This window comes from Mustela lutreola, chromosome 10, assembly GCF_030435805.1.
Source record: "Mustela lutreola isolate mMusLut2 chromosome 10, mMusLut2.pri, whole genome shotgun sequence".
NCBI lineage: Eukaryota > Metazoa > Chordata > Mammalia > Carnivora > Mustelidae > Mustela > Mustela lutreola.
The window spans coordinates 28,778,473-28,800,735 of record NC_081299.1 but is presented as its reverse complement, the minus strand read 5'-3'; the positions used below and the strand labels follow the sequence as shown (position 1 = coordinate 28,800,735).

General features: G+C 52.5%; 4 protein-coding genes across 7 annotated transcripts in view; 2 read left to right on the top strand and 2 right to left on the bottom strand.

Moving 5' to 3' along the window:
* MTF1 (metal regulatory transcription factor 1) overlaps nucleotides 1–6,722 on the top strand; it is a 41,825-nt gene extending 35,103 nt beyond the window's left edge. For both annotated transcript variants that reach the window (XM_059135041.1, XM_059135040.1), the window contains exon 11: nucleotides 899–6,722. In XM_059135041.1, coding sequence (XP_058991024.1) covers nucleotides 899–1,326 — 428 coding nt within the window. In that variant the 3' untranslated portion in view covers nucleotides 1,327–6,722. The remainder of the gene's footprint in view (nucleotides 1–898) is intronic.
* Nucleotides 6,723–6,849: 127 nt separating this feature from the next.
* Nucleotides 6,850–8,122, bottom strand: C10H1orf122 (chromosome 10 C1orf122 homolog). Of its 2 annotated transcripts, none has more exons than XM_059135047.1 (3): nucleotides 7,989–8,122; nucleotides 7,562–7,763; nucleotides 6,850–7,318 (listed from the first exon to the last, which is right to left on the bottom strand). In XM_059135047.1, exons 2-3 carry the CDS (start codon nucleotides 7,607–7,609, stop codon nucleotides 7,223–7,225), a joined length of 144 nt encoding a protein of 47 aa, XP_058991030.1. In that variant the 5' UTR covers nucleotides 7,610–7,763; nucleotides 7,989–8,122; the 3' UTR covers nucleotides 6,850–7,222. The 2 variants fall into 2 exon arrangements, with proteins under 2 accessions (XP_058991030.1, XP_058991029.1); XM_059135046.1 differs by lacking the exon at nucleotides 7,989–8,122 and adding an exon at nucleotides 7,856–7,985.
* YRDC (yrdC N6-threonylcarbamoyltransferase domain containing) lies at nucleotides 8,115–12,265 on the top strand. The gene is made up of 5 exons (XM_059135045.1): nucleotides 8,115–8,506; nucleotides 9,063–9,177; nucleotides 9,298–9,417; nucleotides 11,011–11,153; nucleotides 11,464–12,265. The coding sequence occupies exons 1-5, from the start codon at nucleotides 8,115–8,117 to the stop codon at nucleotides 11,522–11,524; spliced, it is 831 nt and encodes a 276-aa protein (XP_058991028.1). The 3' UTR covers nucleotides 11,525–12,265.
* Nucleotides 12,266–13,056: 791 nt separating this feature from the next.
* MANEAL (mannosidase endo-alpha like) lies at nucleotides 13,057–18,591 on the bottom strand. Of its 2 annotated transcripts, XM_059135043.1 has the most exons (4): nucleotides 17,933–18,591; nucleotides 16,589–16,698; nucleotides 15,661–15,737; nucleotides 13,057–14,607 (listed from the first exon to the last, which is right to left on the bottom strand). In XM_059135043.1, the coding sequence occupies exons 1-4, from the start codon at nucleotides 18,480–18,482 to the stop codon at nucleotides 13,971–13,973; spliced, it is 1,374 nt and encodes a 457-aa protein (XP_058991026.1). In that variant the 5' UTR covers nucleotides 18,483–18,591; the 3' UTR covers nucleotides 13,057–13,970. The 2 variants fall into 2 exon arrangements, with proteins under 2 accessions (XP_058991026.1, XP_058991027.1); XM_059135044.1 differs by lacking the exons at nucleotides 15,661–15,737; nucleotides 17,933–18,591 and having other exon boundaries at nucleotides 16,589–16,659.
* Between the last annotated feature and the right edge of the window lie 3,672 nt (nucleotides 18,592–22,263).

Here is a 22,263-nt window from a genome sequence, read left to right as displayed (position 1 = left end):
AAACTATCTTATAGATTAAGAAATGGGGCCCTGAAAGATGAATTGACTCCTCTGGAGTCCTAAGAGAGTTTGTGGCCAGAGTCAGGGCCCTGGTTCTCAGGCTCCTGACTTCTATTTTCTTCTCCTGCCTCCCTGGTCTCTCTTTTTTTGAGACACACACAGCCTGATTTCGGAGTGTGCGTGTGCAGAGCACATAGACACCCACAAAAGAGCGGGCGCATACGTGAGCGCAAGGCTGGCAGTGTACAGGGGGACCCCCCACACACACACTGTGTGTGTAAGACTGGGATGCAAGAGTGAGCAAGAGGCTGTCCAGGAGCTTGGTCCTAGACAAGGAGGACTCAGGCCACACATCTCACGCAGTGTTGCGAGAAGTGCGAAGGGAGGCAGGAGCTCCTGGCACACAGACAGGAAGTTGGTGGGCCGGCTGCCCTGGGCCAGCCCTACGTGGGAGCCTGCGGGCATCCCAGCCTGGCAGCCTCAGGAAAGAGGATGAGCTGGGTCTTCAGGAAGAAGAAGAGTAAGTTCTCCAGAAAAGCAGCCCTGTGTGGGGAGTTTAGGCAGAAGGAAGAGCCCAGAGTCCTAGAGGTATGAAGAACATGTCAGGAAAAGGGAGGCATCTGCTGTGGCTGGCATGGAGGGTACCAGGGAGAATGGCCAGAAACAAAGCTGGAGGTACAGGGTCATCTAGATGGTGTAAGTGGCTTTCTGAGGAAAAGGGACTTTGCCTTGGAGGGGATGGGGAGTGTCAGACAGAACGAAGCCTGCAGCGTGGCATCATCCCTCCCCACGGTTCTTGCCTCTGTGGCCCTCGGCGCTCACCTAGTCTGTACCCCCCCATCCCTCACGCCCCTGCCTGCGGCTACTTGAGGAGCAGTGTCTCTTGCCTCTCTCACAGGGAACTCTGTACAGCAGATTGGCCTCAGTGTTCCTGTGATCATCATCAAACAAGAGGAGGCATGTCAGTGTCAGTGCGCGTGCCGGGACTCTGCCAAGGAGCGGGCGGCGGGCAGGAGGAAGGGCTGTTCTTCCCCACCCCCTGCAGAACCGAGCCCCCAGCCTCCTGACGGGCCCAGCCTGAAGCTACCACCACAGACTTTTTCCTCGCCCCCTGACCCCCTGTCGACATCCTCCGCTGTACCCTCTTCCTGTGAGCAAAGCAGACAAGCTGAGACTCCTTCAGACCCTCAGACAGAAACGTTAAGTGCCATGGATGTGTCAGAGTTTTTGTCCCTCCAGAGCCTGGACACCCCGTCCAATCTGATTCCCATTGAAGCACTACTGCAGGGGGAGGAGGAGATGGGCCTGACCAGCTTCTCCAAGTGAAAGGGCCACTTGCGCTCACCTCCAGGAAAGGAGGAGCGAGCGGGAGGCGGAAGGGCCGGCGTCTGCCTCACTGGGGGTGGGTCAGCAGTTCAAAGGATGAAGAAATCTACTGTTTGAAATCCTCACCTTTCAGACGTATTTTCTTTAGTCATATCCCAGGAGCATCCATTTTAAGGAACTGATCTTTGGAAAAAAAAAAAAAAACCAACAAAAAAAAAACAAAACAAAAAAAGCTAAGTTATAAATGAACTGTTTGGCTGCACTGTATGTCACTTTTGCTTATTGTCATGTGAACTTGGAAACTAAGGTTACTCGTATGCATAAACATTCGAAATGAAAGGGTGTGGCTTCCATCAGTCTGATGCTGCCCATCACTTGCACTGGGGTCTCTGTGGTTTGGGCAGTGGAGTTCAGTGGGTCGAGTGTTGCTCCTCCCTCCCTGTGCGTCTTTTGAGTCTGAGGCCACAGCTGGCCTGGGAGGCCAGAGCCTGGCTTCATCAGAGGGGGCGATGCCAAGGCAGGTCAGACAGCCGTGAGCCAGACAGGGACTGGGTAAGGTGGTTTTGTTGTTTGCTGTTGGTGTCGGTGGAGCTCAGGGTGGCTGTGGCAGGTGTCACCCAGCAGTGGGTTGCGAAAAGCCTGGCCCGAGGCTGTGTGGGGGATCAGGTTCTTCGGGGGGCCCTGGACGAGCTGTTGACTGCGGTCTGTCAGTGCGTGTGCAGAGCAGGCTCTAGCCACGCCATCCCAGTCTTTGCCTTCCTGGTACTTTGCCTCTCTCGGTTGGCGGCCAGGGCTTGCGGACCGCAGTGAATTTTTCTTGGGGAACCTCCCTGTTTCGTCCTAGAGTGGACATGTGGCTTATGGCCAGTGGCTGGGTGGTGGTCTGCTTGCCTTTAATGGTATTTTCTTCCTCAGAGCAGAAGAGCTGCATTTTGCTTATCGGGAAAAAGTGCAGCTTTAAGGGAGTTTGTTGTTGTTTTGTTTTCTCTTTTAGGTGGCATGTAATTGGCAGGCCAGGTGTCCTGGTTCCAGGTTCTAGCCAGGCTTTTGGTTGCCCCTCCCATCTCTGCCTCTCACCCCTCTGGATTTTGCATACAGTCTAGTGCAGTGCAAAGAAGGATATGACTTGCTTGGCTTAGTCATGTGATTTCTAAACAAACAAACAAAAAACAAAAACCACAAAACGATGATCTTCTACTCAGGGTAAAACAAAACAAAAATCCCCCTTCCACCAAAAAGCCTGAAATGTTGCAATAAGTTATCTCATTTGGAATGTTTCATTAAGTTGTGTTATAGGAAAAAAAATTTTTTTTGATTTGTGTATAGAATTATATCCATCTGTCTGCCTTTGGCTCTAAGTCATTGCCTCTTTAAAATAAAACCTAAAATCCAGTTCACACTAAAATGGAAGGTTTCTCTCAACTGGCTATATTAACATAGTCATGAGTGCTCACCAAGCTCACTGAGCTCAGAAATGAGGCCTGGCCCAGGGTGTAGACTAGGCCTCTGCCTCCAAGAGACCGTTCCCTGCCTTGAGCAAGAAAAAGGGGTCCACGAACACAGCTGCTCTCCTGAGTCAACAGTGTCAGGCAGAACACAGCCATAATTTTGTTGTCTTTTCCCATTCCCTAACGTACAGAGATCTGCATGTGTCACTCTTGTGTTCTCTGAGCTATTACTCAGGGCCAGCCAAGACAGTATCCAGAGCTGATCATTTACCTGGGGGCCCAGAGGCCCTGCCTTTGACAGAATTTCAGGGATGGAGTTGGACGGGAAGGCAGACGTAGTAAATGTTGTTACTGCCATGAGAAAAGGACTTTCCCTCAGGCAGCTGATGGTTTCTCATTCCAGGAGTCTAGTCCAGAGAATCCATTTCTTCTTGACTTTCTGCACTCCCCTCCCCCAAAGGCTGGTGGGTTCTGGTGACCACTGACTTCAGCAGAAGTTGATAAGGGGGAAGGAATCTTCTCTTACCACAGTGGCTTAGTCTTTCTGGAAAATTAGTTGCTGAGTGTGGGTTATCCATGGCTGTCTCTGGGTCTTGTACCCATAGGAAGCTTTTAGGCTGTTTTCGCTACAACTTCAGACAGAGCAAAGCGACAGGGTCCCAAAGATAGCTCATATCTGAGGTTACAAATGACCTCCCCACATACCCAGTCTGGGGGCACCTGGGAGTCGGTTCCCTGGGAGCTGAGGTGGGAAACCTCCCTGGGAGCCCAGGGAAGGTCATTGGAAGTATCCGTGGTTTCATGATTGCTTCTTTCTAGCTAGCCAGAGCTGTGCTCCTCTTGGGCCTAGCAAGGCCATTGGCTTTTCTGCTCTCCAAAGATTGGGGGTGATGAAGAAGCATCTTTAAACAGTATTTAGGCTGACAGATTTATCTAGTTGAAGTATCTGCCTTTTGAGGGTGACTCAAAATTACAGGGGGACTATCAGAGCCAATTAGCTTTTGAAAAATCAGGAATGTGCTTAAAATGCTAGTGAGCAATTGTGAAGAGCAGGTTTTTTCCACGGGACAGGCAGTCTTTCCTTCCTCTTCCAGAGCTTTCTCCCTCCTATCGCCTCCTGCAAAGCCTGGCCTCTAGTGCCAGGAACCTTCCGGGGGGAGCAGGCTACTGGCTACAGTGGAGCTAGAACGAGCCTTCATGGAGAATGTGCTGTCCCCAAACCCAGGAATGACCCTGTGGTGAAGTTAGGGAAGAGCTGCAGACTTCGGGCAGGTAAAATCAAGCCTTTTTTCTAACCATGGTAACCTTAGCCATTTCCACCTGGTTGGTGTATGCTTCCAGCCCCCGCTGGCATCTCCAGCTCCACCACCCCTTTACAGGGTGTCGTCAGCACCAGGGACTGGAGTTCATGGACTTAGGAAGGGGTAGGAGACCGGCTGGCACCCTCAAGCTGCCTTAGTGATGTGGGCCCTTCCCCAGGAGGTGGCTGGGACATCGAGGGAGCATGGCCCTGCCTATCCTTGGGGGGTGGGCAGTGGTGGGGAGAGGAATCTGGTCAGCCTCAAGGGGGCATCGCTTGTTTGGTGACAAGAGTCGGTGTCATTTATTAAATTCCACTCCTTTCCCCTTAGAAGGAGATCATGGTACAAAGCCCAGGAGGGGCCTTAAGGCGTGATGACCTCTCTGTGTAGAAGCCAGGGACTTCTCTCCACCAGCTCTGGGAAAGTCAGTAGATGGGAGTTTCACCTTCAGGGTCAAGGCAGTGGGCTGATGGGGATCGTGGGAGGGTATGGGTGGGTTTTCCTGAGAGACTTTGTATAGTATAATGCTGAATGTGTCCAGAGGGATGAGTTTGCAGAACCTCATATTGGTATATTAAAGAAATAATAAAATAAAAAAGCACTTTAGGTTATTTTATCTTTAACCCAATTGCTGCAATTTCTTTTGTGTATATATATACATATATATACTTTCCACAAAGTTTTATTTTTTGCTCAGAATAAAAATTTAAATTGAGGTGTGAAAAGAAAAGCACTTACCTTGGTGCAATATGTGTAGCTTGACGGTCGTTGTCCCATGTGGCCCTGGCCTGGCCGCCTTTTTCCACTCTGATCAGCCCTGTGCTGGGAGGCTGTCCATAGGGAAACACTATTATGCATTCTCAGCAACTGCTTCAATCTATGCAAGCCTTCCCTGTGTGCCCGAGGGCGCCCCCTCAGGCTCTCTGAAGAACTGCTGCGGGTCCTGTTTTCTTCTGCTGACTGTTGAGGCCCTTTCTCATCACTTCTTGGTCCCTTGCCATCTTGCCCCACCTTCACCATTACAAAGTGATGCCTGAAAGGAAGGAACAGGTTGTTCCTAGTAGAAACCTGGCACCTTCTAGACTTTTCTATTTGTAATCACGTTCATTGTCCTTAATCTTAAAGACTTCTCCAGAGTCACTGAAACCATTGATTTGTGGAACTGCAACAGTATTGCTAGAGTTACATTTTCCTCCACCACCAATCAGAAACATGTCTGGGAGGTTGTGGTGGTAGTGGGGGAGCGGGCAACATGAGCCATTTTCCTACTGCTCCCCTCACCACCCGTGTTGATTCTTGAAGAAAAAAGGTCTCCAGCCTTCCTTAAATCCAGTAAACAAAGCTGTTAATAATCTTTTTTTACTTTCTTCCTTCCCCCATATTTCCCTTTTGTCTGGGGGGGGAGTACCCCTCCCATTTTATCTTCAATTCTCAGGCTACAGTAGAATAGAGAAGTTTTGACATAACACTTCAGCCAAAGCAGAAGGATTTCCACAGATCAATATGCAAATAGGCCTGCTGTAACATAGATGGGAAGTTGTCCATTCCCTAATATTAGGGTGGGGGCGGGGGGAGGCAACAAAATGGAATTTTGCATATTTCTGGTTGGTAGTCAGTTTAGCCTGTTTCCTCTTGCAGAGTTTTGGGGGACAGGGAGAGTCCCGTATTTCCTCTCATGCCCCTTGGGGGAAGCGGACGATCACTGTTGGGGCATTTCTCACTGTTATTCCTGTTCCAGAGGGCTTCTCAGTCTGCACTGAAAAATGCAAATTAAACTGGATCTTACGTCAATGTGTACATAGTACAAGCTTTTTTTACTGGAAGCAAAGTTTAAAACCACACACTGCCCTTTTGGTGGTGTGCCTGCTGGCCAAAAATTGGGTGATAATGTAGTGTCACTTTCTCAGCGCAATGCAGTTTCTACTCTTTTTCTTATGGGAAAATTTTTCATAAAACCTTTTTTCACCAAAACCCAGGGGTGTTTTTTGCAATATCCTTGTTATCCTTGTAGTGGTGCCAAGTCAGAGGCCTCTCTTGCCCTTCTCCCACGTCCTTAGGCCTCCCTGAGGCGCCTTTGGTTCAACAGTCTACATCCTTTGTTGTGTTTTGGAGAATGTGGGGGTGGAGAGTCAGAGCTCAAGGTGGCTGTTACCTTTCCCTGTCAACTCTTCCAAGTCCCTTTTTGGGGAAGGTGGCTGGAAACAGGATTTTGCTGAATCCCTGGCTTGCATCTGGCCAGGAAAGGCAAGACCCACAGAGAGCCTTCTTTTTTTGACACACACTAGTAGTCATTGGCCGGAGGTCTTGGTGACAGTTTTTTAAATCTCCAATGGTTTTATTTGGATTATGTGAAAGCCTATCAAAGTTATTGAAGTGTGAAACATGGGAACAACGGACTTCCACCGAGCGATATGAAAACGTTACAGGTTCAGTACTTCCAAAGGAAGAAACCTCCAAACCCAAAAAAGAGTAAATATGAATTTGTATTTTTGAAGAATGTGAAATAATGGTGTTTGCTTAATTGCTCATTTTGTATAAACTTAATATTGTACTTTAAAATATCTGCTAAGAAGTGAAAATTTAACTTTTTGGAATTGAAAAAGCAATATTAAATACTAATGAAATCCTAATTAAATGCTTATTTAAATCTGGTAGTATCTGTGGCATTTCTTCCCAAACCTACCCATGGCTGATGATTTTCCTCTACTTACCACCCCCTCCCCTCCCCAGCTGAGTCTTGGGGGACAGAAAGGAAAGGTCGGTCACCAGGAAAGTCTGCAGGTTTCCTTTTAATCAAGGCTCTGCTAAAAGTGTGTTGTGGGGCTAGGAGCCCCCAAAGCATGAAATGGACATGTAACAACACCTGGATCCCCCAAAGCAGGCCAGACCACTCTGGAGAGCACTGCTGGTCTGTCCAAATCCGGGTAATCAGACAGGGTATTCGTTGGCTACATTTCAAAGCTCAGCACTGCCTTCAGCCAGGATGAAGTGGGAGTGAACCCAGCTGCTAGCAGAGCTGCCACCCCAGGCTGAGAGCCAAGTACCAGCCACTGCCAGTGAAGACTGGCCCCTTTATTGAAGGGAGTTGTTCAGAGTTCAGCCACCAGCCCCGGGAGGGAGAGAAGTCAGGGTGCCCATCAGGGATGCTCAGGGCTCCGCAGCTCCATCGCCAGCATCCTTTGCAAAGCCACCTCTGGCGGAGACAGCTGGCTGGGGAGGTGCTCCGGGTTTGGCTGAGACGTTCTGGTTGGAACAGAAAGGAAAAGTGAGGCTGGGAGGAAAGGCCTTGGGATTAGGCCCCGCAAGGACATGGCCACTTGGCATTTGGATAGCACAACTTTTTCAAAGCCTCTTGCCCAGATGAAAGGAGGTTCAGGGGTAAGGCGGTGGGAACACTCTTCCACCCTCCAGGGGAAGCTAGGGCTTAGCAAGTCCAGCCACAGGGCAGTTCCCACCTCCCAGGCCCAGCCCGGGGTGGGCACTGACCCCGCCACCAGCCGGCTCCGGGCGCCGGCGGCCCAGCTGCCGCAGCATCTCCTCGCAGGCGGCGATGGTGTCCAGGAGCTGCCGCTGCCGCTGCTCCACCGCGTCCAGCAGCTGCTGGGCGCGCTCATCCCGGGGCGGCTGCGGGGGTGGCCTCCCGCCGAGCCCCAGCCCCGCCTTCCCACGGTCCACGCCGGCAGCCTCCCTGCCCGGGAGAGAGCGAGAGACACAGGGTCAGGGCCGGCGCTCGCGCGGGGTCCGAGCCCCTTCCCCCCGCCCCGACGGGCCCCCTCTCACCCCCGTGACCAGTCTGAGCCCGGGCCCCATTCCATCTCCGCCTGCGCGGCCCGACCACCGCCCCCCTTTCGGCCGCCCCCCTCCCCAGCGCAGCGCTTGGGCTCCGCAAAGCTGCGCCCCGCCCCGTCCCCACCGGTCTCCTTCAATCCTCCTGGGGGTCGCGGTCCCTTTAAGTTGCCCGGCGCGGAGGTGGGGCCGAGCCTCCCCGGCCGGAAGCTGACTGGGCGCGTCACTTCCTCCCGGAAGCGGGCCCTGGCGGATGTCTCCGGCGCGTCCGTGCAGGGGGCTGAGGGCCGCGGTGGCTGCCAGCGTGGGGTTGAGCGAGGGGCCGGCGGGCTCCGCCCGGAGGGGCCGCCTCCTCCGCCCGCCGAGCCCCGCTCCGGCGGCGCCGGGGGCCCGGCTGTTCCGGCTCCCAGGGAGCGGGGCCGTGCGGGCCGCAAGCCCGGAGCGCGCCGGCTGGACCGAGGCGCTGCGGGCCGCCGTGGCCGAGCTGCGCGCCGGCGCCGTGGTGGCCGTCCCCACCGACACGCTGTACGGCCTGGCCTGCTCGGCGAGCTGCTCTGCGGCACTGGGCGCTGTGTACCGCCTCAAGGGCCGCAGCGAGGCCAAGCCGCTGGCCGTCTGCCTGGGCCGCGTGGCCGACGTCTACAGGTGAGGCCGCCCCGACCCGGCCCCGCTGGGGGCGGCACCGCGGGAGGGGCTTCCGGTGACAGGCTTGGGAGACTGAGGCGCAGAGAGCGGGAGGGGCTTGTCCAGGCTCACCCAGGAATCCGGAACTGGAAGTGTGTATCGAGCACTTAACGTCTTCCAGTCCCTGAGAGGGGTGCTGGGGCGCAGCGATGAACGAGGCAGGCAGGGTCCCTATCCTCCCGGCGATTTTGTGATGATGAGGGGTGGGGGTCGGGACTCCCGCGGTTTAAAAATGGCAACAAAGGAAACAAACGCTCTGGGGATACCTGGGAGAAAATGAAACACGGAGCGTGATAACGGTGCAGCTGTTGTAGTCCCGGAGACCAGAGGCATGTGGGCTCCAAGCCGTGGGTGTTCCTCTGGAGCACTGCCTTCTCAAACTCTTAGGGAGGTGAAGAGGGAAGACCGATCCCATTGTAGTCCCAGGTTCCCCTTTTCTAGATCTGTCTACCGTCTGGAATAGGACCAGCAGAGACCCTTCATTCTTGGGTAGATCTGTGCCATCTCTGTTTTTCAGGTACTGCCATGTGAGAGTACCTGAGGGACTCCTGAAGGACTTACTACCAGGACCAGTGACTCTGGTGTTGGAACGCTCAGAGGAGCTCAATAAGGACCTGAATCCCTTTACTCCTGTGAGTCAGAGTTTCTCCTGTGTCCCCAGACTTCTGCCATCTGGCTTTCACTAGGATCCAGGAGAGAGCCATTCCCTACCGCTTCCAGCCTTTCTGACTATCTTGTCCCTTGCCTCATAGCTTGTAGGCATCCGGATTCCTGATCATGCCTTCATACAGGATTTGGTCCAGGTGTTTGGGGGACCACTCGCTCTCACCAGTGCCAACCTGAGCTCCCAGGCCAGTTCTCTGAATGTCGAGGTAAGTTACCCAGCCCTCCCTGCAGAAACACCACCAGGCCAGACACAGTTTCCTCTGAGTCAGTTGGGCTGATGGTTCACCGGAACGCCTTGCAGTAGTTCATCCATTTAGTCTGATGGTGGGAGGTCTGTCCAGTTGGCAGGGGTGGGGTAGCATGGTGGGGGGATCCAAATTAAAGAATCTTGGAAAGGTTTAATTGAAAAGCTTGAGAGGTGAGGGGAAGAATTGGTGTTTTCTTCTTGTTGTCTTTTTAATAATAAGGAACGGCATGGTGAATCTAATTCTTTTGTTCTTTTTGTGGTGGTAGCCGTTGGAAAATATAGTCAGGTACTAAGTCTTTACAACAGTGCTGTAAAGACAGTTAAGGCTCCAGAAAGTTAAATCACTTGGCCCAGGGACTCCTGACCCTGTTCTCTTCTCTGGCCACTAGCCAGGTCAAAGAATCCATCCTAATTCTGTCTTGACTGCATAGCTTGGAATGAATGACAACACAAAGAAATGACAGTTACAGGGGTGCCTGGTGGCTCAACTGGTTTCTCAGTGCCCTGCCTTTGGCTCAGGTTCTGATCCCAGGGTCCTGGGATCTAGCCCCACATCAGGCTCCCTTTTGGGGAGCCTCCTTCTCCCTCTCCCTCTGCTTGCCACTATCCCTGCTGTGTGCACGTGAGCTCTCTCTCTCAAATAAATAAATAAAATCTTTTAAAAAAAAAAAAGATGTCACTTACCACTTTTCTTCTTCCTGAACTAAAATGTAAAACACAGCACAGTGGTGGGGTTCTCCATGTCCAGACCTAGAGAGTGGCTTCAGGGGCCTTAGAAACTGAGAGTCCAGCATCCTGTCTTATTCTGGGACTGCAGGCTTTACCTGGTGGCTATGCTTGAGACAATGGGGATGGGAGTGGGGGTATTCTTGTCAGCACACAGTTGACCTGTCCAGTACAGAAACTGGTGGTTACGCTCCTCCATCCCAAATGCCCAGGCTTAGCCACCACTGCAGGGTTTTTGTGAGTGGTGGTGGCAGGGAGAGTGGGTGATGCTCTAAGCCAGTTAACAGTTCAGACCACGGATTTCGGAGGGGCTATCCTTCCCACAACCCAAGGACTGAGAGCTGGTGTCATGCATGTGCAGAATGCACCCTGCCTTCCTCTCCCTGACCTTACCCAGAGTTCTCCTGAGAGCCAGGAGATGCACTGGATGACGTAACTTGCATGCACTGACTCAAAAATTTGGGCGAAAGTTCAGGGTAAAAGCCTACATCTTTGGACATCCACCTAGACCTCCAGTCATCGGACCTGTATGTCTCTAACAGAAGCCCTGTGTGCAAGCTCCTCTTGGCACAGTGAGGTTTTTTTTTTTAAAGCTCTAGATAGATGTTCCTTGAAGTGCTAACCTGGGGCAGCTCCGAACCCCATAGGATGCCATGTCCTAGATGCTGACAAACCTTAACTGAAGGAGGTTCCTTCCCTGCTTAGAGGAAGATGCCTCTTGTTTTAGACGTGTGCTGGCTTTGTCTCCTTGTACACGTTGCGTGCACAGTGACATCATTGTGGATGCCAGAGTTGGTGTCCATGATCTTCCTCTCCCTCTTCTCAGGAGTTCCAGGACCTCTGGCCTCAGTTGTCCCTGGTCATTGATGGGGGACCAATTGGGAACGGCCAGAGCCCTGAGTATCGCCTGGGCTCAACTGTGGTTGATTTGTCTGTACCTGGAAAGTTTGGCATCATTCGTCCAGGCTGGTGAGTCTGCTGTGGCACGGGGAAAGAATTTGAGGAAGGTTGGAAGGTGGGAAAAAAAAAAGGGCCTTAATAAAATAAGGATTGGCACTCCTACCTTGTCCTGGGTGGGGTGGGCAGGTTTGGAGAAGTGGTGGATGGACTGGGTTTGCTGGCATTTGCTGGCTGTTTGGGGATTCAAAGGATTCATCACGGGTTTGGTGATGAGAACATATTTAAGACCTGAGGGTTTAGAGGTCACTGATCAGCAGACTCTGGTGGGCTCGGAGCTTTGAGAAGTCAGACTTTAACTGCCTCCATTTTTTTTTCTCAGTGCCCTGGAGAGTACTACAGCCATCCTCCAACAGAAGTATGGGCTCCTCCCCTCACACTGATCCTGCTTTTTGCATCTTGGGTAGGGGGAAGGCCCAAGGACTGGTGCTGGACACTATGTGTCTGTCCACTGGGGACTGGCACGGCCTCATTGAGAGAGGCCACTGGGGCTGCAGCATCACTAGTCCTGACTCTTGAAGGCACTGTGTCTTTCTGAATACTGCACACCAAGTCCCAGAAGCTGCTGGTTTCGTCTGACACCTGGTGGGGGAGGTCCTATTTATTATCTGTGATTTCATGTATCAGCCAAAAGCTGACTTAGAGATTTTGTTTGAGAACATTTCTTGGATGGCCTTGTTCTGATAAGTTTCTTTTTAAAAAAAATTTTTTTTGAGAAGTAATTTGAGGAACAGATACGGAATCCAGTCAGAGCCCCCTCTCTGGCAGGTAGTGGCATTTAAGGTCCAAATCAGCCAGAGCACCAGCTGGTTAAGTCTCCAGTGACCAAAGACATGTACTTAGGCACCTGAAGCTGGACCTAGAGAAGGATAAAGACTGTTGAGCCACAGGCCCAACACTGTTTTCTCCAAACCGGAGAGGCCGGTGGTGTGGTGTGCCTTAAGGCCTGGTGGAGAGTCAGCATTCTGGACTAATGGTGGGAAGTAAGCTCACTTGGCAGGGGGTGGGGCTGAGGAAGGCCAAATCAAAAGAATATGGGAAAACATATCTTCACTACTCTTTTCAGCCAGTGGCTTTTTTCCTTATTTATTCATAAAATAAATTATAATGAGTTATGCCTACAATACCTTTATTGAATCCGGTATGTACTCAGAGCCTTTATTCACACGTATGCCAAGTGTTAAACAGAATTACTCTTGGTTATTTGAACCATGTTTTTCTTTAATAGAAAACGTTTTGTAAATAGTTTATTTTTCTTCTTTTGAATTACTTCCTCAGGGATTAGGATTATAGGGTTAAAGTGTATGAACATCTTTATGGCTCTCATTACAGATTAGCCTTTGAAAGAACTGACCAGGCTGTCATGAATGAGAATTACTGCTCCTGACCCTGAGCTTGCCATATTTTTAGTATTTTTCAAACCGTGTGTGTGTGAAATGAAGCCTTAGTGTGTCTTGTTTCTGTGAAGTATTGCGGGGCGCCGTGCAGCCCTGTGCTCCTGTCCTGATCTGCCCTGTCCACCATGGCATCCAGTGCCCATTACCTCACGGGAGCTGGGGGTCCCATGGTAATCCATAGGCCCCACTTCCTCCCCTCCTGCCTTGCACCCTGGTCCCACAAGTGGGATTCAAGCTTGAGCCCATAAAGTAATGCACATATTTCCAAGTAGCTCCTAAACCTTGCCAAGAAGGTGTTCCAGGACCTGCCCTGAGGGCCCCTACAATGAGTAGATTCATTTATTTGTAAATAAGCACTGTTAAATGTCCCCTCTAAACATCTTCTTTATACTCCTGGTTTCTTAAGCAAACTCACTCTTCATTGTGCTGACACTGGCCAGCCCATCTCGTGTCTGTCACAGCATTTGAGGGAGGGCTCAGAGTTCAGGAAGGCCTGAAGAGAGTGAAGGAATGCTTACTTGAGAAGATCATGTTATATTTAATTACTACAAATCACAGTAGCACTGAAAATGGCCCCACCGAGTGGGTCTCATTCGGTTTAGGCAGCCGGAGGGAGGGAGGATGTCCTGGTCCTCTCCCTGGAGCTAGATGGTCATCTGGGGAAATCTGGGCTCGGGGGCACAGAGGTATCTTCTTAGAGGAGGAAAAAACTGAACTCCCAGCACTGGAGAAAACGGCAAAAAAAGAAAAACTGCTCAGGTACTAGCTACAAGGCCACGCCAAATAAGGAAAGCTGGATCCTGTAAGCTTCTGGAAGAAAAGAACCTTCCCGTATGAAGTCTCTCCACAGTGCCTAGCACATAGTAGGTGCTCCATTAGTATGTGTTGGATGAATGTACAAATGCTCAGGGTTATTTCCTGATTGTTGTGTTCAGGGGTCTACTGTGGGGCTTCAACCTAAAATTCCCATTTTGGGAAGTCTCAGATATGGTTCCCTCACTTGGAGAAGACAGATGCTACGGGAAGGCCAGAGAGGAAGCAGGGCACCTGCTTGCCCAGAGCCTTGAACCCTCCTGACAGCAGTGACCTGGGGACTGCTATGCGCCACCAACCTGCTGAGTTCCAAGCTCAAAGGGATAATTCTAAAGTGTTTCTCCAGGTTGTGGAATGGCCCTGGGCTGAGTCCAGTCACCTGCCAGCCTCTCTGGGTCCCTCTTGGGAGCCCCGCCTTACTTCCCATCCTTACAAAGCACCCCAGTGCCACATGCCTGAGGAGGAAGCTCCGGTCCCCACTGGCCCAGGCTCAATGGGCCACCCAGAGGCGCCCCGCTGCTAACTTGGGAGGCCAGCGAGTGTCTCCCACCACAGCTGAGCCCCACACGGTGACACCTTCCGGGGAGGCCAGGACATCGGCACCTCGTGGCCAGGCTCCTCACATCAGCCACTGCTCCTTCTCTTTGATGAAGTGCTCTGCCCAGCGGCGAGTCAGCTCCAGGTACAGGCTGGGCTGGTGAGGCAGGTAGTCCAGGTACAGACGTGTTGGCGTCTTCTTCGGGATGGCCTTCTCGATCTGGGTGCCCTCGTGCCACTCATTGAAAGACGTGATGGAGACAATCTCGGGCCTCACGGTCAGGGCTGCCTGCAGGGCTGTCTCGTAGTACTTGCCATTGACCCTGTTCCGAGTATTGTGGTTGTTCCAGGGCCGGATGCTGGTGTCAATGTAGCCAGGCCCCACGCTGGGGATGAACATGAGGTTGTTGGCATCACAAAAGCTCTTCACAGCCTTCCAGTTCTGATGGGAGGAGCCGAAGGAGAAACCGTTGGAGGCGAAGTAGGTGTACATGCCGTCAAACCCGGCTGCCAGGATGTCGTGGGTGTGGCCCTCTTCCACCAGCAGCGCGATGAAGACCCCATCATAAGGGGTGTTGCGGACGGAGTGGGGCCCGTTGGGAGTCAGGAGGTGGGCCCAGGCCTCAGGGGATGTCAGGTAGGAGTCATAGATATAAAAGAGTGGAAGGCTCTTACCCATGCTGTTCTTAAAGCGGTAAAACGCACCATGGGAGCCATACCTGAGGAGCAGGAGGGAGAACAACCTGAGCTGGTGGCCTAGGAGGGGGGCAAGCCACGGATCAGGTCCTTCCTGATGCCCAAGTGTGATTCGGGATCCAGCCCTTCCCCGTGCTTGCACTCTTCGTGCCTCATAGCAAGAACTGAGTTCCCACTCTCCTCTCCCCAGCCTCAACCTCCCTCCATTAAAGCCTCACTTCCAGTCCCACACCACACCAACCCCCTCTCCCATTGGGACTGCAGAGGCAGCCAGCCACTGGGTCTCCAGGCTCCCACTTCTGGTTCCCTATAACCCACTCTCTTTCTAAGGCATGAACCCAAACCGACCGCTCCTGACGGAGACGGGCAAGGCCCATCCTACTTGATCTGGCCCTCCCCACCTCCATCCCTGCATTACCCCATCTCCACATCAGCTACACAGCCTCTTATTCTGCCGTCAAGCTTGTCTCATTATGGGCCGCAGATCTTTGCAGAGCTAACTCCCTTCAGGTGTTAGCTCACACATTCCTCTCCTCAGGCTCCCTTGCCCACCTGTTCTAAAGTCTAGCACCCATTCTCAGGCATGCTGTTAACACAGTTCCCTGCTCTATTCTTTACTATCACTTTCTCATAGCATGGGTCACTATGTGATTTTTCATGTGTAACTACTGTGTGCCTCACTGCAGCAACACGCTAGAACATCACCTTTGCTAACCCTACCCATGACCGTACGGCCAGGGCTCAGGACAGAGCCCGGACACCGGAAGGCACTCAAAATATTTTTTGAATGAATGGATGAAACTGCAAGCACTGTACAAGGCACTTTCACATATTTTAACTCCTGTAACTCTCATGAGACTCAAAGGTTAAGAGGCTTGCATCAGATCACAGATTGGAGGCTGCAGAACTGGAATTCAAACCCAGGTTGCTGACTCCAAGCCTAGTACTGTATTACTGGGAAGGAGCTGCTGAGGACACAGACATTCTTCCCTGGTGTCTTTCGACCTAACCCTCTAAGTCTATCCCCGTCCCCCTTTTTGATCCCCATCAAGATCCAGACTCCATAGCAGCCTTACGTGTCAATGATGTACTTGATGTTGTCATGCAGAGTGATGTCATCCCGGCCCTTGTAGGGTTGGATATGGAAGGCCACCTGGCACAAACAGAGGAGGTACTGGTCAGGTGAGTATCTGCCCACAAGCCACAACCCATAATAAGGCTCATGCTCCACTGGGGCTTAAAGGAGGAGGCTTGGCAACAGTGGGCATAACAGAGATAAAAGCAGCCACTGCCCTTAGGGTCGGAAAAAGAGGGGCAAGAAGCCTGGCCACCTCCCACAGCAGGGCATCTGGGAATCATTCCCATGGGATGGCTAATTGGTTTAGCCATCACTGGATGGCTAATTGGTTTAAGCTTACATGCCAGCTCTATATGATTGGCACTAGCTATCTGAAACCACGGGAACAAGTGTGCTGAAGCTGTCCGGCGAAGGTGCTCTGATCTGTTAACATGTCAGTGATGGGCTCAGGAACAGGGATGGGGCTCTGCTCTGCTGTTTCTCTTCCTTCACCCCAGGAGAGGGGAATAACTTATTTGGTTCATTTGGGGAAAATAAGTGGACATGTTTAGCTCCACCCCATCATCTTGAAAGTGCACCTGCCTGTCTATACTCCCCTCCTTGAGGCCCAGCACTGCCTCCTACTAGCGATCTGAGATGTTTGGCGATTGCCTGCCATCTATCCAGAGTCAGGGTCTCCACCCTAACCTCTATCACAGTGATACTTATGAAGTCTTCCCATTTCTCCTATATTTAGTTTTCCCAGTTTCCCCCCCAAAATTCAAGAGAATAAGAGGGACAGGTGCTATTTATTAGAACCGCACCAATACCACACTTGCTGTGTATCTGCCATATGTGGGCTAAAGCCCCAAACTAACCCTAAGGGCAAAGAAGGGGAAATCTCCAGAATGGGCCAAAGAGCACCTGACGTATTTTTGGACACTCACCTGGATGTTGTACTGATGGGCGGTGTCGAGAATGGCGGGTACCAGGTCATCTGAGGGTTCCCCGTTATCATCAGCCATACCAGGTGGGTACCAGGACAAGACCAGGACGCCTGAGTCACAACATAGAAGCTACTTCAGAGACACACAGTACCCCCGCAACAGAGATGCATTTCCTCCCAGACTGTCTCCAACTGCAAAATGGTTTCTGAATGAAACCTTGAGCAAGGCTCCTGCCAGCTTCCTGCGGATCGAATCCCAGAATCTAGCCTCCCGGAGCTGTCCACGCCCACGGTGCTGAAGCACAGCGCCAGCGGGAACCTTTGCACATCAGGCAGGGAAGGAGCCTGAGAAAAGTCCGGAGGACGCGGGCTTCCGCTTGCAATGGCAAGCAGTAGAACAAAAGGAAATGAGTGGATAATGCCACACCCATCTGGAAGCCACAGTACTCTCTCTGGAGAAGAAGGACACCTCTAAGTTCCCGCAGGGAGAGGAGCCCCATGCAGAAGTCATCTCATGCCTTCTGAGGGAAATAACATTTGTCTTGACGGCCTCTTCAGACTGTAAAATCCTGAGGAATAGCCTCTGTGGTATTTCTCTGTGAATACCTCCCACCATTGTCTCTGTCATTCAAACACACCGCCCCCCTTCACTAACCATCTCTAGATAAATTGAAATGTGTTCTAAAATCCAGGAGAATTCAGTGACACGGTCTGAAAGAAGTGAGCTTCCCCACCCAAGCCTGCCTACAAGAGTCTCCCAGGGACCTCTTTGCAACCACAATACTTGAAGAAAAGCTCCTGCCGCCCCCCACCCTACCCCCCAATGCAAACAGCTGGGTTCATCATGCAATACGGGCAAACTTTGTTTCTGCAGCCAGCAAGAACTGGAAGGGTTGCTGCCCTCTCCTGTATCTGGTGTGAAAGCATTGCCATCCTAGGCATGGCTCCTCTGAACCCCATTCCTACAGAGTCAGAATGCCCAGTCCTCACTTACCCAAGCCTAGAAACCCAAGAGATGAAGACTTTCTCCCTCTCCTTGCTGTCCCTACTTGGGACAGCTCGGAGCAAATGCCTTCTTCCACTGGCCCTCCAGGCAGCTCCGCCCTATGAAAGGGCCCAGCTGTGAGGGGTCAGATGGCAGAGATGGAGGAGTCTTAATACTAGAAGGGGGGAGGGCGCCGCGTGGTAAGTGCTGAATGAAAATAGAAGGGAGGGAGTAAGAAGCCAGGCTGAAGGGTGAGTGGGACCAGAGGCCCAGTGACAGGACCAGCGGGAGTTGGGGTGTGAAAACTGAGGAAGGGTGAGACTGGAGAACAGGGCTTCCCGGGGGGTGGGGGGAACTCACCGATGGCGGCTTCCTTGAGCTGGGTCATGTGCTCCCGCAGCACCTCGGGGTCCCGGGAGCTGTAGGGCCCCAGCTCCGGGTAGAAGCTGGAGCCCAAGTCGTCTGGGGGACTATGGCGGCCGCGGGGATAGCTGGCCGAGATCTTGGGGTCCCAGTGCGGCACCATGACGTGGTCCCAGTGAATGTAGTGGCCCTCACGCCGCGGGCTCCCGTACCACGAGTAGTAGAAGGCGTGCAGGTCCGAGTAGACGCGCAGACTCTGCCCGGGGGCGGGCTCGGCCTCCGCGGGGGCCGGGCCCGGGGGACTGCCCGGGCCAGCGGTGCGGGGCGGCGGCGGCGGCGGGGGCGGCGCGGCGGGGGCGGCCGGGGCCCGGGCGGCGGGCGCGGGGGCTCCCTCCGGGCGTCGCTCAAAGGGCGCCAGCTCCAGGCCGGGGCCCAGCGCCGGCAGTCCGTCCGGAGCCTTGAGCGTGCGCAGGCCCATGAGGGTGCCGAAGGCGAAGAGCAGCACCAGGAACAGCGCGATGCAGGCGCGGCGCCGCCGCCGGGCCATGGCGGCCCCTGCGCTCCCCGCGGCCCGCCCGGCTACCTCCCCGCCCGCCACGCCATGGCTGCCCGCCCGGCTCCCGCGCGCCGCGCCGCCCGCGCGCGTCCCAGGGAGACGGCGACGCCGAGCGCCAAGCGCGGAGCGCGGCGTGGGCGGCTCCCCGCCTCTCCCCCGCAGTGCGGGCGGGCCCGGCACACTGCGAATGCAGATGGCGCAGACCAAGTGGTCAGGAGCCGAGGGGGGAGTGGACGAGAGGAGAGGCAAAGAGCAGTAGAGCTGCGAGTTCCCGGAGCCAAAGGAGCAGGGGCCTGGTCTAGATGCGCGGCTCGCGGAGCACTTGTCGCCTTTGGGCCCGGGACAGTGGCGTAGAGGCACGCAGTGGGGAAGGCGAATGCCCTCCCTCCGGGGCCCAGGAGAAGGTCGCGGCGGCGGCGCCGGAGGGCGTGGGAGCAGGGCCTGGATGGGGAAGAATGCGACTGTCCGTGCCCGTCTCTCTCTCCAGGGATCTCCTTGCCGGCTCTTCCCTCCTCACTGACCACTGACCGCCTCGGTACTGATCTCAGGGACCTCCCTTCTTTGCATTCGGCATCCCCCATCCCTCGGACCCTGTCTCACACCCCAGGCACCCTCTGAAGCTTGCGGCGCCAGGGAAACCCAGGGGTCAGACGTTTCAAACACTGGGCTAGTGCGTGGAAAGACGAGGGAGACGGTGATTTGCACAAAGTCACATGCACCCGACCTAAGCCCAAGGGTCGGGACTGGCTGGAGGGAGATTTTGTCACTGCCCAGACCGCTGGTCCGAGGCCCGTTGTCCAGAGCTGTTTGTCCTCGGACAAACTCCTAGAATCGGTGAGCACTAAATGAGAGTTACCCAAAGGCCATTTATACAGGGCCCGACAAAGTGAGCACTCAGCCCATGTTGGCATTCTTTCTGGACTCGGCTCCAGAGGGCAGGCCCTGGGTCGTTATTTACCCTTCTAGATTCCTAGACGGCGGCTGCAAGAGCCAGGGTCTGACCCTCAGGTCCCAGGGCTGTGTGCTGCCTGACCACCAGTCTCTGGTCTGATAGTCTATAGGCAGTGGTAACTTTTTCACTCGACACTGAGTTCCTACTGTGCATTATTCCTTATTTCATTTATTCAGAAAATAGTTTTGCTTATTGCCTGCCTCCTGCACTGGTCATGAGAACAGCAATCTTGTTTCAGCCGCTGCTCTGGCCCCAGCGTCTACAGCAGAGTTTGGCATAATAGTAAGCACCTGCTTCTTTCTTATGCGAAAGAATTGTAGGAAAACCAGGAAGAGGAGGAGCAAAGTTGGGAAATGTGGGTAGGTCTGGAGCCCAGGAAAGTGAGTTTGAGAGAATTCATAGTAGTAAGTGTGAATTAAGTAGGATGCCTACATTGCCAAGCAGGAGACACCTGATTCAGACTGGCTTATGCAATATGGAAATGTATCATCTCACAGTGCAGGAAATCCAACGGTAGTGCAGGGTGAGAGGATTTCCCGGTTCAACAATGTCATTAGGAACCTGAGACACTTCCGTCTTGCTGTTCTGCTGTGCCAGCCATTGACTTCATACCGAAGCTGGGTCCCCTCATGTCGCAGAATGACTGCAGGGACAACTGAGGCAGCATTCTCCCCTTTCCTATCCAACAGGCAACAGTAAGACTGATTTCTCTTTCCCAGAAGTCCTAAGCAAGCTTCTCCTTAAATCTCACCAGTTTGATCTGATTGAGGCCTGTTCCTCCCAAACGAATTGTTGCCAAGGGGGATGAAACTACCATAACTAGTTTAGATTAAATGTTTGGGGAGGTTTAAATGTTGGGGAGAAGACCATGACGTCTGCCATGGAATTAGATGACTCTGGAAATGAATAAGAATGGGAAGAGAAAAAGAGTAAGGATGGAACTTTCAGGAACCCCAACATTTATGCATTGGGCAGAGGAGAGAGAGCATGTGAGGGAAGCTGAGAAGAATCAGGAAAAAGGAAGCAATGATGTAGTTTTTGGTTTGGGGGGGAATGTTGTTGTGCGTTGATGAGGTCCGGAGCTGATGGCCAAGAAGGAATTCTTGACATGTCTTTGGAGCAAAATGGTGGTTTTATTAAAGCACAGGGACAGGACCCATGGGCAGAAAGAGCTGCTCCCTGCTGCCCCGGGAATGTGAGGGGCAGTGATTATATACCTTGGAGTTGGGAAAGTAAAACTAAGGGAAGTTCCAAAAGGACTTTCATATGCTGAAGGAGACTTGCAGGATGCTGGAGGAATATTATAATCTGTCTATTTCAAGTATTTGTCAATGGGCTGCAGGTTATAAGGACATTTAATTAATCTACATATCCTTCTGCCTTTGTTCCCCACATCAGTAAGAGAAGTGAGAGTGGATGCTAAAGGATTTAGAAAATGAGTGGAGCTTTCCCCATCTCTCAGTCCTTCCCCCGTTTCTGGTAATACCCCGCAATATAATGGTGGCCCTGGAGGCCCTGACACATAACCCAGCTGTATGGTTTGATCCAGGACTAGAACCCTGACCCACAAGGAACCAGTGAGTGTGCCCTGTTTCCCACTGTACCAATCATGGACACCAACCCAAGGGTCATCAATTACAATCCTTCTCTGGGACTTTTCTCTCTGGTGTTGAGGGTAGATTCCATATTTCTCTCTAAAAATACCTTTAGGGAAGGAACAAGAAACAGAGAGGAACTTAGTGGTATTGGATTTGCAATTTCGGTTTTCCTTGAGGCCTGGTTTCAATGTGAAACAGTGAAATAATCTTCCAGTAAATTAACCTTTCGTTCTGAGCAAGATGAATTCATGGAGTCGACTTTGCCGGTTGCCCGTCAGTTTCAAGCAGAGATTGATAAAGGGACTTAGGAACAGGGTGGGCATTTGGAAGGTAATCGTAGGAAACAAGACAAGGATTTGAGGAGAATGGGACAAAAAGAAAGAAAAGTCAAACAAGGGAAGTGTGCATTACAGAGGTTGCTGCTACAGCTAATGGGGCTTTGAGTCTGCTTTCTAAGAAGTGTACAAAAGCCTCCCAGAATTGAAAGCTTACAGCTAAAGCAATTATCTACTGGCCCCCGTCATCCACGGGGTGAGTGTTTTCCTCAGGGCTTTTAACTTCCTTGCCCTTCTGGTCTCCTTTGTGCCAAGTAGGCTCCCGTGATGTCAGAGAAGGTCCCGAAGGCAGGCATAGAGACAGGCAGACATATCGTAGGCTTGAAAGGGGATGTTGCCAGGTAGAGGTAAGTCCGGGCTTAGCACACCTGTCTGGTCCAGAAAAAAGGACTAGACACTTAGCAGCTTCAAACAGCAGGAAAGTGTACTATCTCACAGTTTCTGGAAGTCAGAAGACCAGGCACAGTGTAGCTCAGCTGGTTTTCTACTTAGTCTCCCAAGACCAGAATCAAAGTGTTGGCAGGACTCTGCTCCTTTGTGGAGGTTTTAGGAATGGATCCGCATCCCAGATGGTTGGCACAGAAGCTCAGTTCTGTGGAATTGTAGAACTCAAGTTCCCACTTCCTTGCTGGCTGTCAGGTGGGGGGTCTTTCTCACCTTCAAGAGTCTGCCTGCATTTCCTGATTTGTGGCTGCCTTCTTCCATTGTCAAAGCCAGCAGCGTCAGGCTCAGCCCTCACACACTCAATCTCTCTGACTTCCTCTTCTACTTGTAAGAGCTCCTGTGACACATCAGGCCCCGTTGGATACGCCAGGATAATGTCTCTGTTTTAAGGCCAACTGATTAGTAGCCTTAATCCCAGCTGCAAAGTCCCTTCCTAGCATTAA

Bases quoted from the DNA above. Each gene is read 5' to 3' on its own strand.
- C10H1orf122 (XM_059135046.1), bottom strand. From the start codon at position 7,890: ATGGAATGGGGCCCGGGCTCAGACTGGTCACGGGG. The intron at 7,764-7,855 runs GTGAGAGGGGGC...TCTCCCGGGCAG, and splicing joins GGCTCAGACTGGTCACGGGG to GGAGGCTGCCGGCGTGGACC. The intron at 7,319-7,561 runs GTCAGTGCCCAC...TGTTCCAACCAG, and splicing joins CGGAGCCGGCTGGTGGCGGG to AACGTCTCAGCCAAACCCGG.
- YRDC (XM_059135045.1), top strand. From the start codon at position 8,115: ATGTCTCCGGCGCGTCCGTGCAGGGGGCTGAGGGCCGCGGTGGCTGCC. The intron at 9,418-11,010 runs GTAAGTTACCCA...CCCTCTTCTCAG, and splicing joins CCAGTTCTCTGAATGTCGAG to GAGTTCCAGGACCTCTGGCC. The intron at 11,154-11,463 runs GTGAGTCTGCTG...TTTTTTTCTCAG, and splicing joins GGCATCATTCGTCCAGGCTG to TGCCCTGGAGAGTACTACAG.
- MANEAL (XM_059135043.1), bottom strand. From the start codon at position 18,482: ATGGCCCGGCGGCGGCGCCGCGCCTGCATCGCGCTGTTCCTGGTGCTG. The intron at 16,699-17,932 runs GTGAGTTCCCCC...GTTGTGACTCAG, and splicing joins GCTCAAGGAAGCCGCCATCG to GCGTCCTGGTCTTGTCCTGG. The intron at 15,738-16,588 runs GTGAGTGTCCAA...TGTTTGTGCCAG, and splicing joins CCCATCAGTACAACATCCAG to GTGGCCTTCCATATCCAACC.